At 37.7% G+C, this 16,081-nt stretch overlaps 1 protein-coding gene across 1 annotated transcript in view; it reads right to left on the minus strand.

Moving 5' to 3' along the window:
- Positions 1 to 16,081, minus strand: part of LOC113232076 — a 461,052-nt gene that overhangs the window by 40,352 nt on the left and 404,619 nt on the right. The window contains exon 3 of the mRNA XM_026466703.1: positions 13,397 to 13,518. Within this exon, the coding sequence (XP_026322488.1) occupies positions 13,397 to 13,518 (122 nt within the window). The remainder of the gene's footprint in view (positions 1 to 13,396; positions 13,519 to 16,081) is intronic.

A 16,081-nucleotide genomic window follows, 5' to 3' on the forward strand; every position in this document is an offset into this window, starting at 1 on the left:
ATACAGTTCCCCATAAAAGAATCATTTACCTTAGTTGAACGAAATCGTGGTACCATGAGTTTGGGCTTAGTTCTAAGGTTAATATTATGAATATCTTCTTTCCTAATGGTAGTAATAATCAGCACAAGGAAAGTAATTTATAAGGTAAACTTAGCGTATCAAATATATATGTATAGTATAAGAAATTAGTATGTAAGCGTTTTCGTTGTTACTGTAAGTTTACATTGTGTTTTTATAAATAAATAATAAAATAAAAAGACATTGTGAGCACTTACGTCTGAAAATCAGTAATGAACGAACCATCAAGTACTAACGCAAGTTCCAAAAATAGATGTATCCAAACTCATAACATACGTAAACGAGGTACTCGAGTTTCCATGTGTCTCACGGGAGTAATTAACTTGTTTTGTGTCGCACTTAGACACGCACACACGGCAATCAGCTCTATTGAAGAGGCAATTAAGATACTAACCGTTTGAAATTATTGTGGTCTTTACCTGAATAACTGCTAGGCCCACGTTGTTTTATGGTAAGTACAAGCAATAATTCGTCTTGTGTGTTTCTATGATTGTGTACGGGTAGGTAACGGGTAGATGCTAATTAACAAGACACATTGTAATTAGTTTTAAAACTAATTTGGTTTCAAAATTACTAAACAAGCAACCAACTTTATACATGGTGTATTTTGAAATGTACACCATATGTATGCATGTAGGTTTTTTACACATCAGCTGATGCTTATGCGGATGCTGATTTCAAGTGTTTAAAAAAACGCGAAAAATGTATATTCTTTCTAAATCTGTCTACATAAAAAAAATTATTTTCTTCGGTATTGTAATAAAATATTATTGCAATGATTTGTAACATTTATTAACAAAAGAATCAATCTGCATGAAAATAATAAACTTGCTTAGCTTAATCGTTCTGGAATTTCATAAAGTTATATCATAAAAACAACAGCCGAGCTGCCTTTTCCGATTGCAGTCTGTTTTTGGAAGGTTTGTAAATTATCCCTGATTGCATTTTGGGTCATATCACGACTCGAACATCCGCAATGAATATCAGCATCGATTAATGCAGATGCTGATACGGGTGCGGATATTCTAATTCATACTTTAATTTTAATGCATCTGATATTCGCTACAACCCTGATTTATTCAAAGATCGAAGAAACTGAAAGAAAGTGGCTGGAGAAATTTTCATAAGCGCTACGACAAAAAAGCCTGTTAATCCCAATACAGAAATGCGCAACAAGCACATAGAGATCAGTTCGTAAGATCTGGTGGTTCGATCCATTTTTTTGATACCTTGAGTGCTAGCACGACATGATGCGATTTGTGTGAGAGCGACTTATATATACTGAATGAATGAAATATTCTTTATTGTACATAACATTACAGTTAAAACGCAATACAACCTAAATGCAATAGTAGTAAGTTAATGTGCAATAGGCGGCCTTACTGCTATGTAGCAATTTCTGCCAGGCAATCTTAGGATAGAATTTAGGATATGCTAAAGGGGTGTAACCCTCAACTTATGACTATATAGGGTGGCACTGTAACACACGACTTTGTTCGTCCCGTCACTTGTTTACAAAAAAAAGAAATATGTGCGTGCGCGCCTGAGATCCATGAGAAACGTTGTAAAATTCCGATTAAAGTTCTGTTATAAAAGTTGCGGAAGCAGAAACGGAAACAGATGTGTAAGGGCACGAAGAACTTCCGCAGTTGCGGAAGCAGAAACAAAGGTTTGTTGCATTAGTATATGCCATATCTTCCAAATCATCATCTCTTTTGCACCTCAATTGGTCCCGTGCGAGTCTCACTCACAGTCTTAATAATATTAAACGGCCAATAGTGTGTCAGCACGCCCATGATATAGTTTCCGTAGCCGTTACGTAATCCGGAGCAATTACATCTTTTTCAGCTTTATTTTGTATGCAATAACAGCTAAGGCCATATCTCAAAATTTGGTGGCACTTCGACTGGTGTCTTATCGTTAATTACATAACTCTAACAAACCTTAGGAGATCTTTGTATCTTTGTTTTTGAGGGTCCGTAAGAAAATACAATGTGACAGCTCTTTAAATTTTCTACAAGGACCGGTTCAGATGACACGTGTTAGCAAAACACCCGTTTTGCTAAAACACATAACGTGAACACCAACAGTACTTATGAATAAAATTCGTGTAGTCGTCAAAATGAGCGATGAATACTCGTCTAATGCTTGTCATCTGAAGCGGCTCTAAAGGTCGAAAGAAGTTGAGAGTATCATAGTACATATTATAATAAGAGCAAATAGGGCAACTCCCGCCTGTTTAGCGCGTAAATGTCTACATTTTGATTGGTATGGTTGTTACATCGTTATTTTAGACGTACCTATAGGATGTAAATATATTTTTATGATAATGGAATATAATTCCTTTATTACTACGCCACAACACAAACATTTACATAAAAAAGAAATAAAAAAACGCAGCACACATGTTTAACTGCCACTGTGGCCGAACGGTTACTATACCTGACTGCCACGCAGAGGTCCCAGGTTCTATTCTCGGGCAGCGTGAGTTTGGATGTAATTTGTAGTTGTCTATGTGTGTGTCCATGGCAACCGCTATACAGGGTTTCCCTAGTGCGGGGCTGTGAGTGTGTGTGCATTATTGTGTGCCTGTTTTAATGTCAGCACTTACTTAGTCATACTTTGCTTACTTAAAAACAAACAATTAACTATAGTTTTTGCTGACTTAAAGTAAATGTCTGTAATTAGAATGTATGTCACACAGTTTACATCGCTCTAAGTAAAAGGTAGGCAGTAATTAGAGAACAAAGGACGGTTATTGCGGGAACCAGGTGACGAGAGCAGTTATGTAATCAACGTTTGGTTTAATACGTTCGTATTAAAATACTTCACCGGGTATGTAACTAGGGAAAATAAGGGATGCGGAAGGTAGATAATGAGGAATCACAACGCGAAAAACCAATGACCAGTCTGTAGAGTTTAGTTAGGTAGTTTCTATATCGTCATATTTTTCGTTATTAAACGTTATCGTTATATCGCGCTTTGTTAAAATAGTTCATTATTGATCATAAAATATCGAGTTATTAGTAAATGTAGGCCATACAAATATTTCTCCCGGCCCGGGAATCGAACCCGGGACCTCTGCGTGGAAATTTTCTGTTTATTGAAATATTTTTTTGTTACAAGAAACGAAAGTAAAGCTTATACCTCTGCAATATGGTCGCTTCTTTTTTTGGAGAACTAAATTAATAACTCCAATTAGTCGTCGTTCAGGACTTAACTGCTAGATGGCAGCACATTGATTGAAGTTTCAATGTAATGTCTAAACATCGTAACTTGTAATAATAAGTACTGATGATATCGAACTTTCAACGATATGCTAACAGGGTAAAGTTTAAAATTATATTAACATCCAGAATTTATATCTTTTTAAATTTGAAACTACTATCAATCAATATTAAGATTTTGTAGTGTTTGAAATTAAGACAGTGTGAGTTTTGGCGACATCGGCTCTGATAGTAATCGAGGCCTTAAGCACTTCCATTGTTTTTTTTTTCTTCTGTGATATTAACACCTACATCCTGTCAGATCGAAGGTATTTTTCTTTGTGTTCGATATTTGTATAATTAAAATATGCCTAACTCTCTCTACTCTACTAGTCTTGATCAGCCCTAAAAGCTATACGGTAGTGCACTCCATTCGTTTATCGTAGCCATTCCTCTAATAATATACCTTCAACAGGAGCACAAATTTCCTCCACAAAGGATTTCCTAATTCTTTACATTTTACAAATTAGTTAATTAGTCTCACTGTACTGTATTAATTTTGTACCACTTAGCAAGGCAATAGCGGTCATTGATATGACTTTTATTCCGAACACAAAAATCGCAGCGACCGATCGCCGATCCCCTACAAATCTGTCGTAATTTTGACATCGCGTGATTAACATAATAAAAATCAATGACATAACCAATGATCTTATATATGACACAACGTAAAAAGAAATGAAGACATTGGAAGGGGCGAACGATCGCTATTGCCATGCTAAAGTATAGTACCAACTTATACATAACTAATACATCTAATCACAGGTTTCTTCTAAGTGGTGTTGAGGCGTAATCCACCATGTTAGTTCAATGCAGTCTCTCTATCCGCTCACGCGATACATGCAGCCGTAGACGCATACCACACCTAGAGGTGCCGGTGATGATTTTATACCGATTTATCGGATATCGAAGTTATAACAGGTAAAAGAACTAATATTAATTGCTATTTCGGTAACTACTCTAGCAAACCATAAAGTTTGTAATGCCTGGGTCTGTCATTAAAAAAAACTAAACAACTTCAAAAATACGTCACGACAATCGTGTGTGTTATTGTTTGGGCTGGTGATTTCGGTGTTTATTTATTGAAAACATACCGTAAGTAGCGGTATTTAAGTTTACACTGAATATAAATGTTTATAAACTATACTTTAAGGAGTAATTTCATGGTAAACGTTAGAACCACTCAAACGGAATATTATCATATTTACCCAAGTACACCAAAAATTTCATTAGTGCTTTTTAAGTGCAGGATTTGCGGTGTATTACTGCATTTTATTTGACATGTTTTTATTGGTAGTACGAAGGGTATTTATTTAGCAATGCAGAATAATAATTTTTATTTATAAAAACTTGTATTTAAACTGAATGCTTTTCTTATTTGCGAAACCAAATAGCCGCCATTTTGCGGTAGGAGGAGCGCATCGCGTGAGCGGATAAATGCACTTACTTACATGTTTACTTACTTACTTACACACATTTTTTTACGATACAAAGTGATGGGACGAACAAGTCGTACACCTGGAGGTAAGCGACACGTCTATCGATAACAGCTGCAGTGCGCCGTTCAGAACTTTAAATAGCAAAGTCCTGAGACACTGCCACAGCGCCCGTCACCATGAGGCCAAGTTCACAAGTCCCACGTGCCTGTGATTTCAACAGCACCTTTATCTTTCAAAACCGAGACGCACTATGTACACACATTACTGCCTGGCGGTAGAAATAGTTAAAGTACACATACTTTACATTAAATTACCAATATTTTTAGATTAAACAACTTTATTGACTTTTGATACTTAGAATAGACCTTTCTAAAGGGTTGAGTTCCCACATAATAGTTTAATTTCCTTTTACGAAGAACAATTAAGGCATCAAAGGGGTGTATTTACGGTTTGAGCTATTTACCTTCTATACAAATACAACCATAGTTACGGTAATAAAATATATAATATTCTATAACAATGTGTAAACAATTTAACGGATGAAAATATTTTTTTCACCTCACTAGCTTGAAAAGGGTTTTTGATTCGCTCTGGACCTTTTGGAGGGAAAAGTGTCGTTTTTATTTTGACTTTCAATTATTTTGTAAAATCTAGTTTAAAGTGGAATAGGATAGTGCTATTGTGCCTTAATCGAAAATTAAAACGCCAAATTATACGAATCTCGAACTAAAATACTCGTATCGGCCCGTTTTAAGGAATCCCGAATCAATCCAAGCAAGCCGCCTCAAATTGCCTATCCTCTGTGTGTGGCGGCCATATTTACAGAAACATAATTAAGCGAAGACATGGCTCAGAGGACTTGTATCCAAGCCAAAATTATTAATAAAAAGAATGTTTCATTAGAGATATGCGGGCAAAAGCATTTTTTGCACGCTAGCGTGGAAAAGGTTTTTGAAATTTGAAATTGACGTTTTTTTTATTAATAGTTTTGGCTTGGATACAAGTCCTTTGAGCCATGTCTTCGTTTAATTATCGGGATCCTCAGTAATATTTTCCATTGTAGTTCTAATTCTAAAACATTATGTTTTCACTTTCTCTTAAATAATTTAGTTCACTTATTTATGTTTTTTAAATAGTCTTTTAAGCGGCGGGAGTCAATATTTATGTTTTACTTTCTAAATAATATTATCTTTTATCACGTTGAACAAAAACTTTCAATTCGTAATTAGTGGACTTTCAGTTTTTTTTTTGTAATTTGGTTTAAAATGAGGAATATGTTCTAACCATCTTCATGACTATTTCTTTCTTCGTTTTATCTTCATAATATACTTAAAATAAAAATAATATTTGTAAAAACTGTACTCGTAACTTCAAAAACTCGCCATTTATTTCGAACATGACCGTTGGACTGTGGTGCACCTAACTTTTTCTTTCGATGAAAAAAAAAATGATAATGATACGTTCAACTACACGATTTGTCGTAATTATTTATTCATATAATATAAATCCGTGGGTATATTTTATTCTTATTATTGTAGACATCAAATGATAACTAATTGTGTTTATTAAATTATTTTAATTCGTCGAAGACCTAAAATAATTTCAATATTCACTTAGTCACACAAAAGAAAAATACAAACTTGAATAAAAATTGATGAGGTGTAAATTCAGAACGCATCTGAAGATAAAGTTTTTCTTTTAATATAAAAAACTGATGTTTAATAGTCTGGTTTTCTCTCATCTACCATTTTCCTCGCTATAGTGAAGTGAAAAGTTGTGTATTTCGCTCGGCAGCAAAGTTGTTCTGCGTCTCGTGTCTTGAAACCCTCGCTACGCTCAGGAATCTTTTTTTCAACTAACCTTAACTTCCTTCACTTGCTTAGGTTTCAATACAAGCACTCCCGTCAAATAACAACTTCGCAGCCTTGCATAACAAATAACTATTTTTTCCTGAAAGGTAAACTAAGTTTGACCTGTAGGACTAGCACGATAGAGAGATAGAGAGCCAACCCTACTGGGTATGTTAAAGAATTGGATCTACGCAACGTCTTTAGCACTTGTAAAACTAACAAATAATCGCCTCGTAGTTGCCTCTGGTGGTTACTTCCGTCTACGAATAAGTTTGACGTTATCACCCCGTTATACGTCCTACTGCTCCACGTCTGGGTACAGGTGTCTTCTAAAGAATTATAGACATGAAGCGGTCACTCGGTGTTTAGAAAATGACATCAAATAGTAAAAGTGTTTAGTGTTGATTGTGGTAGTTTGAACAAAAGTGCGTAAATTCAGAATTGTTCACCATTTTATTTATATTTCATAATCATACTCCATAGTCAAGATACCATTCCGCGATGCTGGTACAGGGTCAAGAGCACGTCAAGCTTGACACTTAAGACTTAAATCCAACTCTATGCCGCTTACGATAAGAACGGTCCAAAGTACAAAGTGTCAAGCTTGATGTGCCCTTGACTGTACAAAAACATCAATACGTATATATTATAAGAAGAGACTCACTCCTGGAAACCGTTCCGTTTACATCCTATATGATACAAAATAAAGTTTCACCACGTATGAGCGTACTTCGATATCAGAAGATCCGGGCAGCAGTTCCCAAGAAAGGACTGAACTTCTAGATTGCCTTACTGAGCTCTGGGTATTCTCAACAACAAAATTTGATCAGAATATATATGTATATGTTGTTGAAGAAGGAAAATCTTAGCACAGCGGTATAGAATTAACAGCAAATGGGTCAATGCCATCTAGCAGATTTTTAGTGAACTGTAGCAACCGAACTGTAGGCACAACTAAAATAATAATGTAATAACCCTACGCTCCGAGCGCACGGTGACCTTTAGGCGCCGAGTTGATCTACTTGCTCTTATTATACTATGCTACCATGTCTAAATTTCCCTAATTAATCCTATGCAAATGCTCAATAAAGATTCATATTCATTTACATATCAAAGTTTTTCAATGTTAACATTACTGCCGGTAATAAATTACCATGCAAAAAGTCGAGTACAAAATTTTCGCCCAGGGATTCCTTGTAATGAAAATTTACAAATCGCGCCGGCTGTTCTTCTTATTTTTTTTAACGAATGAAATAATAAAAACGGTTGTCTCCAGAGAGCTTAGATTAAAAGTGGCGCAATTTGAACAGTTTTTGCAGAGACCTCTCAAAGGGTTTGTTGATAAAATTAAGTGAATTTATGGCAACATCGCGTAAGGCAGTATTCCGTGTAACCGCTACATAGATATCTCGTTACATCTTAGAGGATGGGAATAAAAATACATAGCGATATCTCTGTTGTTTAATAACATACTTCAAAGAAGAAAAAGAAAAACTTGACGTTGGCGACGTTCGCCGTAATTTTTATTCTACAACTACCTACAAAAACACGAGACTTTAACTCAAGATGCGGCAATTTGCCTTAAATTTAAATTTCGTACTGAAGATTTGGCTTTGCCTTAATAAAATGAAAAGTTCAAGAAAAGTTGAAATCTAAGATTTGGCAGTATGGCTAGACGCCTTAGCCAGTCCCGGAGAATGAAAAATTTTACTACTACTATTACCATTTTTACAAACTTGACGCTGGCGAATTCCTGAAAAGGGCAACGCCAATAACCAAAAAAAAGAAGAAGAAGACTTCAAAGAAGGCGAACGTTCTCTATTCGACTGATTTTTTTATTGTATATGTTGTATCCCGACTGACTTGTTGGTTTCCTTGTCCAATGAAACTCCGTATAACTTCGTAATCTTCCGGTTTATTGAAACTTATGAAAGTGTACTGTATACATTTCCACAAAAACTTATTTGAACTTATATCTATGTCCATCTGACTTACAAGTTAAAAAATCGAACAACAATTCGCGTCTGAATATCGAATAAAAGTGAAAGTAAATCAAGTGAATCTTGCAAGATTCCGTTGCATACATATATACGTCGTCTCCCACATCGTACTGGCCCTATCAACGCGACGCGAACGCCGCCCGGCCAATCAGAGCCCCTGAATTATTTACGTAATTCTACTCATAGTGCTGTGACCGGCCAGTCGCGTACGGCCCGTCCGTTTATCTTACGCGATTACTCAGATCGATTTTTTTTTTGTTGGAAAGGGGTACCTCATTAGCGGTTTCATTCGAATTTGAAAAAAATATTCTACCTCTTACGAGAGGCAAATTAAGGGACGAATTCGTTTTATTGAATTTCACCCATTTTCCGTTAACAGAATTTAATATTTGGCACATAAGTGTAATTCGAATGAAAATAATAGTTATGATGAGCTGATGATACAAATGGAAACACATGAAAGGAACCGTATGTTTGGGTTCATAGGATTGGTTTTGGCGAGACTTTCATCTCCATTTCAATTGTTTTAGAAGGTCGCTTTGCAGTGAAACCTGCCGCATTCCATCGCGTACTAAAAGGTTCTGTGGCCCCTTTCTCTGCCGCACGGTTGACAAATGGAACTCCCTTCCGGCACATGTCTTCCCTCCCTCTTATGATATGGGGGCCTTCAAACGAGGCGTGAAGAGGCATATTGTAGGCAGGCAGGGTGGAGGTGGCTAGTGCAGTAAGGGTTCCACCGCTGCACTAGGTTCCTTCGCGTTTGGATACCACTTTCCACTTAACATCAGGTGGAGTGGAGTCATTTGCCTGTCATGTATAAAAAAAAAACAAAAAAAAAAGTGTGGTCAAAATACGTCAAAACGGTTGTGGCCGGTTATTGGTCTCTTTTCGCCTTAGGGCTTATTCCCATCTGATCCCCTAAAACCGAATCCCCCGGGGATCCGTTTTATTTTAAATTGTTTTCTATTCCAATCGGATTCCCAATGCAGGGGATCAAGAATAAATAATAATATTTTATTCCCACCTGATGCCCTGGTACTTACAAGTTTATTTTTGGTAGGTACTGTGGTACAGTCAACAAGAAATGTATTTGAGGGTTGTTTTGTATTTTATTTAGTTTATTAGAAATGAACAACAGTAACTGTACTTATAACCGTAGAATGATAGTTTCATATCAAACGAACTGTCACAAGTGAGGCAAAAATCAAATTCATGTAGGCTAGTTTTAGTAGTAGGTTAATTTTCGGTTTTAGTGAATATTTATATAACAATACAAGTTGAAACGCGTTACTTCCTTGTGGAATGTGATGTTAGTATCTCTTTATGTTTGTCTGACGTATTTTTACACTCATTTACCGCACATTTCGTCATTTTTAGCTAAAATTCTTGAGCTGTTCGCGGTGCAAGTCCGCCCGCACGTGTAGGCCCTTTGGGAGCGCTTCAATTTGCCTCACTTAGCGTGTGCGGGCTAGGTTTCTATGCGTTATTATTCTAAGCGTATTAACTTTGATTATAAATGCAATAAGGAGATCCGCGAGGAGTTGCAAAATAGAGAGGGGATCAGTCAACGTGTATGTTATTATTTACCACTAGTTTCTAGGCCGTAATTAAACAGTATTACACAAAACCCTACTCGACCGAGTAGTCGATGTGAAAGATGCCTAGAGTCGTGTATCGACGCTGTGTGAATAGGCCCAAACGAGCGCGGACGTGACAGCGTTGCAGAAAAGCCGCGCCAGGGCTGCGACAAATCGCGTTATAAAACAAGATGCTCAATTAGGTTTAAGTTGAATTAGACGGCAGATGGTTTAGAGATGAGACTGCTTGAATTCTCAACGACAAGGGAAAGGGTACTGTCTCACGCTAGTTGTTTTTCGTTTCTCTTGTGAAAAATGGCAGTAAATTTCCTTGCTACTCCGCGAACTAAGAAGAAATCGTGAATTTCTTTTTCATGCAGTTAATTTGGTTTATTCGCAGTAGCTCCAATTCCCAATACTTCCATAATGTAGAGAGCTACTAAAGCTGCTTTTACCCATCCATGCTATTAATTCTGGTAGCAGTAGAGTTCCTTGTGAAAGAGTTGGTCCAGGCAAGTACTGCCAACTTATCTTCTGCTGCCGCCAAGCAGTAACATGATCATTACCGCGTGCCAGTTTTGAGGTGAGGGTGAGGGTGTTGGTGAAATTACAAGCACATGGGACTTGTCAATTTATGTCTCTAGGTGACGAGCGCAGTGGCTGTGCCTATCAGATCTTTGCGATTGCTCTGACTGGCATAGTAACTGTTATGGACAGGCGTGTCGCTTACTATCAGGCGCGCACGACTTGTTCGATCCATCACTTGATATCTTAAAAAAGCGGGAGGAGGCTCCCTCAAAAAACAAATAAATAACACAAACTTCAGTTAAATCACAAACACCGCCGCACAAAGAGAGATTCTTCGGCCGAGTATTGAGCAATCAACAACTCCTGAGGATGTTTCGTAGTGAGGCGGAATACGTGAGGTTATTGTTAGTGGTGGTGTTTGTGATTGTATTTGCGTTTGTGTTAGTTATTTTATGCGAAAGGAGGTTGGAAAAATTAGCTACATGTAAAAAGAAATCAACATAAGCGCAGCTATTTTACACGGTTTAACCGTTAGATCTTGTCCAAAAGTTCTGTTTTGAGTACGCTAAAAGAATTTTAAGAAACACACTATTTGTCATACTATTGTAAAGAATTGGATGTACTAAGTACATAGGACGCGCACCCGCTTCGGCGCAGACGTACGGGGAGAAGGCGAAGGCAGTTCGCTGCTCGCCTGATCCCCTAGTGAGGCCAGCGGGCTCTGGACAGGGACTCCGGAGCCTGCATTGCACGGCCTAGCTCGTCTGGGCGGATCGGAGGACAACTGACCTGCCCCTGTGTTGGCGCGGGAGCCCTGGCGCAAGCTAGGGCGGCCGGGCGGCGTCGTGGTGAATGTGCACCGAATCAACCGGCGGGAGGTAAACCTGGGGTGGTTTTAGTGAGGTAGGCCCTCCAGTCTGGAGGGAGTGTCCCCACATAACCCTGAGTCTGCCTGGGCTCAGGGGTAATAAAGATTCCCCTCCGTAAAAAAAAAGGGATGATAAGCTAGCCACAAGTCGACCGCTTCGTCCAACTCTGTTTCATACTGACTGAATCCGTATTTCTTGCGCTTCAAACTCTGGACCAGGCCTTACTGAGTTGGCGGAAGTAGCAACATAATGAACTTCCATTTTTATTGATATGGATTTCTTTAAATCTTGTGATATAAAGCTTAGAATGGCACTGCAACTATTATAGACAGGCGTGTCGCTTACCACAAGGCGTACGACTTGTTCGTTCCGTCACTTGGTGTCATAAAAAAACCGGAGATCAAGGCTACATGTCTGCTAATCTTCTTGAAACCCTGATCATTGTAATCCCATTCAGGCTCCATTGAGATTAGGATGCGTATAGATCTGGCGAATGCGCTGTGAAAGCGCTGCATATGCGCTACGCTGGTCGCATACTGAGCGCGCGCTACACGCATGCTGCATGCGTGCAATTAAATACATGGTAATACATGGGGCGTGCGAACTGCATGCGAACAGATCGCACAACATAATGCACGTGAGCAGTCCTCTATGATCCAATTGTACAGAAAATTAAAGAGCAAACGAAAAAATTTCTTCGACAATTGTACGGATTGTAAATGTGGACGATCTGAGATTGTTCAATTTGAGAAGTTGTACCAACTGTTCACAATTCAACCCTATCGTATAATCTAATTCTGAGTTACTTTCGGTTGTGTAGCCGGATTGCGAAATATCTTTACAACAGTGAAATTAAGATCTTGTTTTATTTTTCATAATTTGTTCTATTATATCTAATATTTTTCATTTTTTTCCTTATTGGCGTTGCCCTTTTAGGATTTTGCCAGAGCCAAGTTTGTAAAATATGGCGAACGTCGTTAAAAAATTTTATGCAATTACTTTACATTTGATTTTTCTTACGTGCATCTGATTGTTATCCATAGATTTTGGCGTTTTGTTTACACTACGAAAAACCTCAAAAAACCTTCCAGATTTCTCATTGATTGCGCATGTTTTTGCTATAAAATATGGCATTAACTCTTTTAGACAAGAGGCAACTCATATCAATCTGAGGTCAATGACAAAAGGAAGTTCACATCACACCGCAAAGCCCTTTTAGCACAACAATACCAACATTATAAAAACCCAATAACACAATCATGTGTATGTAAATTGTATGGGAAACCCCACAAGGGAAAACCTAACATTCCGGAGTTCATTGCAGCCATAACAAAAGGGCTGAAAGTGTTATCTTTAGGGGATCTGCCACAATGGCGACTTTAAATGATGTTTTTATTTTTTATCTTTGTTGTAAAATGAATGTTTATTAAAACCGGGTGACAGGAACGAAGGTATAATTGTGAAATATGTGCCTTAGTGGTAAAAGAAAATGGGGGAAATGTCACAAAGTCGTCTTGAGGCTCAACTGTGTAAGCACTTAAGATAGCAATTAAATTTCCGGTTGTACCTTTTAAGAAAAGCTCTTTTGAGAATTGGCATACGTGGTCTTCGAATATAATTATATCTAGGGGGTATGGAGAATGAATATTATCAATCTGTTTTATATCTTAACGATTTTACACATAGGGTGTGAATTACAGATGGTCTTGTTTCTTTTCGCAAGAGAAACGAGACCATCATTACCAATGACGCGGTTTGATTTATCTCTATTGACTAAATAAAGTCCTACCTTCGAGGTGTCCGGAGTAGACCTGGGCGGTGTTGTAGTCCAGCTGGCCCGACGACGAGTGGAACTGCACGCCGTCTGCGAACACGGAGCTTGGATCTGGCCGCAGCACTAGCTTAAACTCCCTGAAACAATAAAAAAGAAACGTAAGAAAATAATTATTATTGAAATGAAACTAGTTTAAACTAGATAATATCCTGGTATTATCTAGTTTAAACCAGTTTCATCATTATCATCAATACCAGATCAGTCTCTGTTTTTATTATAAAATAAGTGTAATAAATTCCATTTTATGGACAACTCATGCGTGATCAAAAAATTGACTATGCCAAAATTGGTTCCATAAAAAAAGACTTAATGGTTTCTAAGACAGCTTCCTTGTATTTTCTATGGTTTCGGATTCCCACACATTGTCCCATAAAAAACTCTGTAGGTATATTTAAAACACGATGCCTTGTGAGAGCCCTGCAAGACATTCGGAGGCTATTCCTGCTCAATGCTACAGCATCTCCACAGTGTTCAAGACAATTGGCTCGCAGCCAACTGTAGGAAGTGGCTACTTTTGGCATTTATCAAAATATTCAAACTTGCACAGTTCCACTACGACCCTGTTGCAAACAACGGAATCCCAGGCTTTAAACGTAAAACTTTGCCCGTTCATACACCACCACCACGAAGCGAGTTAATTGTAATTTAAGGTCAAGTAGCGGTATGGAGTAAAATTTCGCGGGAATAATGGGTGATAAATCGTAGGTGTAACTCTGATATAGTAGGACCACGTGACCGCTTTATGCTTTTAGTTACCAACTTTTAGCTATACGGCGATCGTTATTTTACATCAGAGCGAGTTTTGAGGTTGCTAATTTTGTTTTCCTATGCGTTATGAATAATTTTATAAATAAAATCATATTTATAATTTGAGAACACTAAGGGTCGTATTCCAGAACTCTACTCAATACTCAAGTCAGGACTTGAGTATTGCAGTGAGCACTGAAAATCATACTCAAGTTCTTGCCATTAGGGTCGTATTTCCAGTGCTTGAAATCATACTCAAGTCTGCTCAAATCCTGAGTTTGTTTATTGAGTAGAGTTCTGGAATACGACCCTAAACATGTAAGTAGGCTGTATGCACTTAAGAATAACCTATGATTGTTGGTAAATCAACGAAAAATTCAATCGATTTATCCACTTCCGTTAAACTTAAGTATGTCGTAGGGCGCGTTTTCATGATGTTGTGACGACAGATAGTCCTGCAGTTTAAAGTGTCGTGGTCTGTGTATTTAAATGAAGTTGTTCACACATAGAACAAACAACACGATTAACTGTCATTCACGACTGTTTGACGTTACGATGACAGACTGTCGTGACAATGGGAAGAGCTGGAACCATTGACTTACAATTATATGGACGTCGGGTCCGCGCTAAAAAGTGTCCGCACTTGTAAGGCGCTAAAATCGTATACAGAGCGCGACACTCCGCTTTAGTCTTCATTTGTTCTACGGACAGCGCGATACTGCGATGACATAACAATTTAAATTTCGAATAGGTTGACTTGGGACATTTTTTTTCGTGGTTTTTGTATTAGACCCGTCGTCCATTTATTTGTAAGTCAATGGCTGGAACGATACTCGTTGGACGACAAATAAAACGTCACGATAAAAATGTGACGACAGATAATCACAGCTTCAAACGATTCTGTCGTGCAAACGACAAGGCGGCTGCCGTGAAACGATAAATTGTCGTCTCGATCTAGTGGGAACAGTTAGACACGATTGTCGTTCAACGATAAAATAAACGTCTACGACACAGTCACAACAAAAAGTCGTGATATGGGAACAGGCTAGACGCGATAGTCGTTCAACGATAAATATAAAACGTTACGACATAATGGGAACGCGCCCTTAAAACAATGTTTGCAATGTAAAAGGGCACTTTTAATACATTATGTTAAGAGTGTCTATTCAATTTAACCATTGGTTAAAAGACATAGTTTAGTGCTAGAGGACATTAGTGTTTTTATATTGATATCGATTCTGCTAGAATAAATTTCTGAACGATCAATTATGAATTGGGCGTAACAAAAAGGTAAAAGAGAAAGAATTTACTTTGGCACGCGGATTTAAGAATGATAACGAATTCCAAAGGCAATTACGTTGAAAATATTTGAAAATAAAATGATAAAACAAATTGTTTCTCGTGTTATTTAGATCAGATTTTATACTTTGCCATCTACGACAAACGACTGTTCGTAATTTATAATTTTAAATGAAACTATTTCTTCGGCACAAATCTCGTAAGTATATTTGTTTTTTCAAGAAACCAACGTTACGGGCTCATTCTCGGACTCAGTCCAAAATAGATTTACTTCCAATGTATAGCAATTTTAGTAGCTATAGAACTCATAGTGAAACTGTTCGTCCCGGGAAGTACCTTTCTGCCGCCAAGCAGTAACGTGAGCATTACTGCGTTTCAGTCTTAAAAGGTAGGCGCGTAGTTACACGAGACGAAAGATTTTTTTAACTCAAATGTAAGTGTGCATTTGACCTCCATCTCACTTGATGACAAAGTGACGATTAGGTCGACGATGGCGCATGCACACCTAAATAATGCCTATTGTTTTGGTCCAAGTTATAACGTTCAGAGAACAAGTCTGCAGGCAGAGAATTACACTCCATAGCTGTTCGCCAT

Source organism: Hyposmocoma kahamanoa, unplaced genomic scaffold (genome assembly GCF_003589595.1).
Source record: "Hyposmocoma kahamanoa isolate Upper Pololo Valley unplaced genomic scaffold, ASM358959v1 66, whole genome shotgun sequence".
In the NCBI taxonomy this organism is placed as follows: Eukaryota; Metazoa; Arthropoda; class Insecta; order Lepidoptera; family Cosmopterigidae; genus Hyposmocoma; species Hyposmocoma kahamanoa.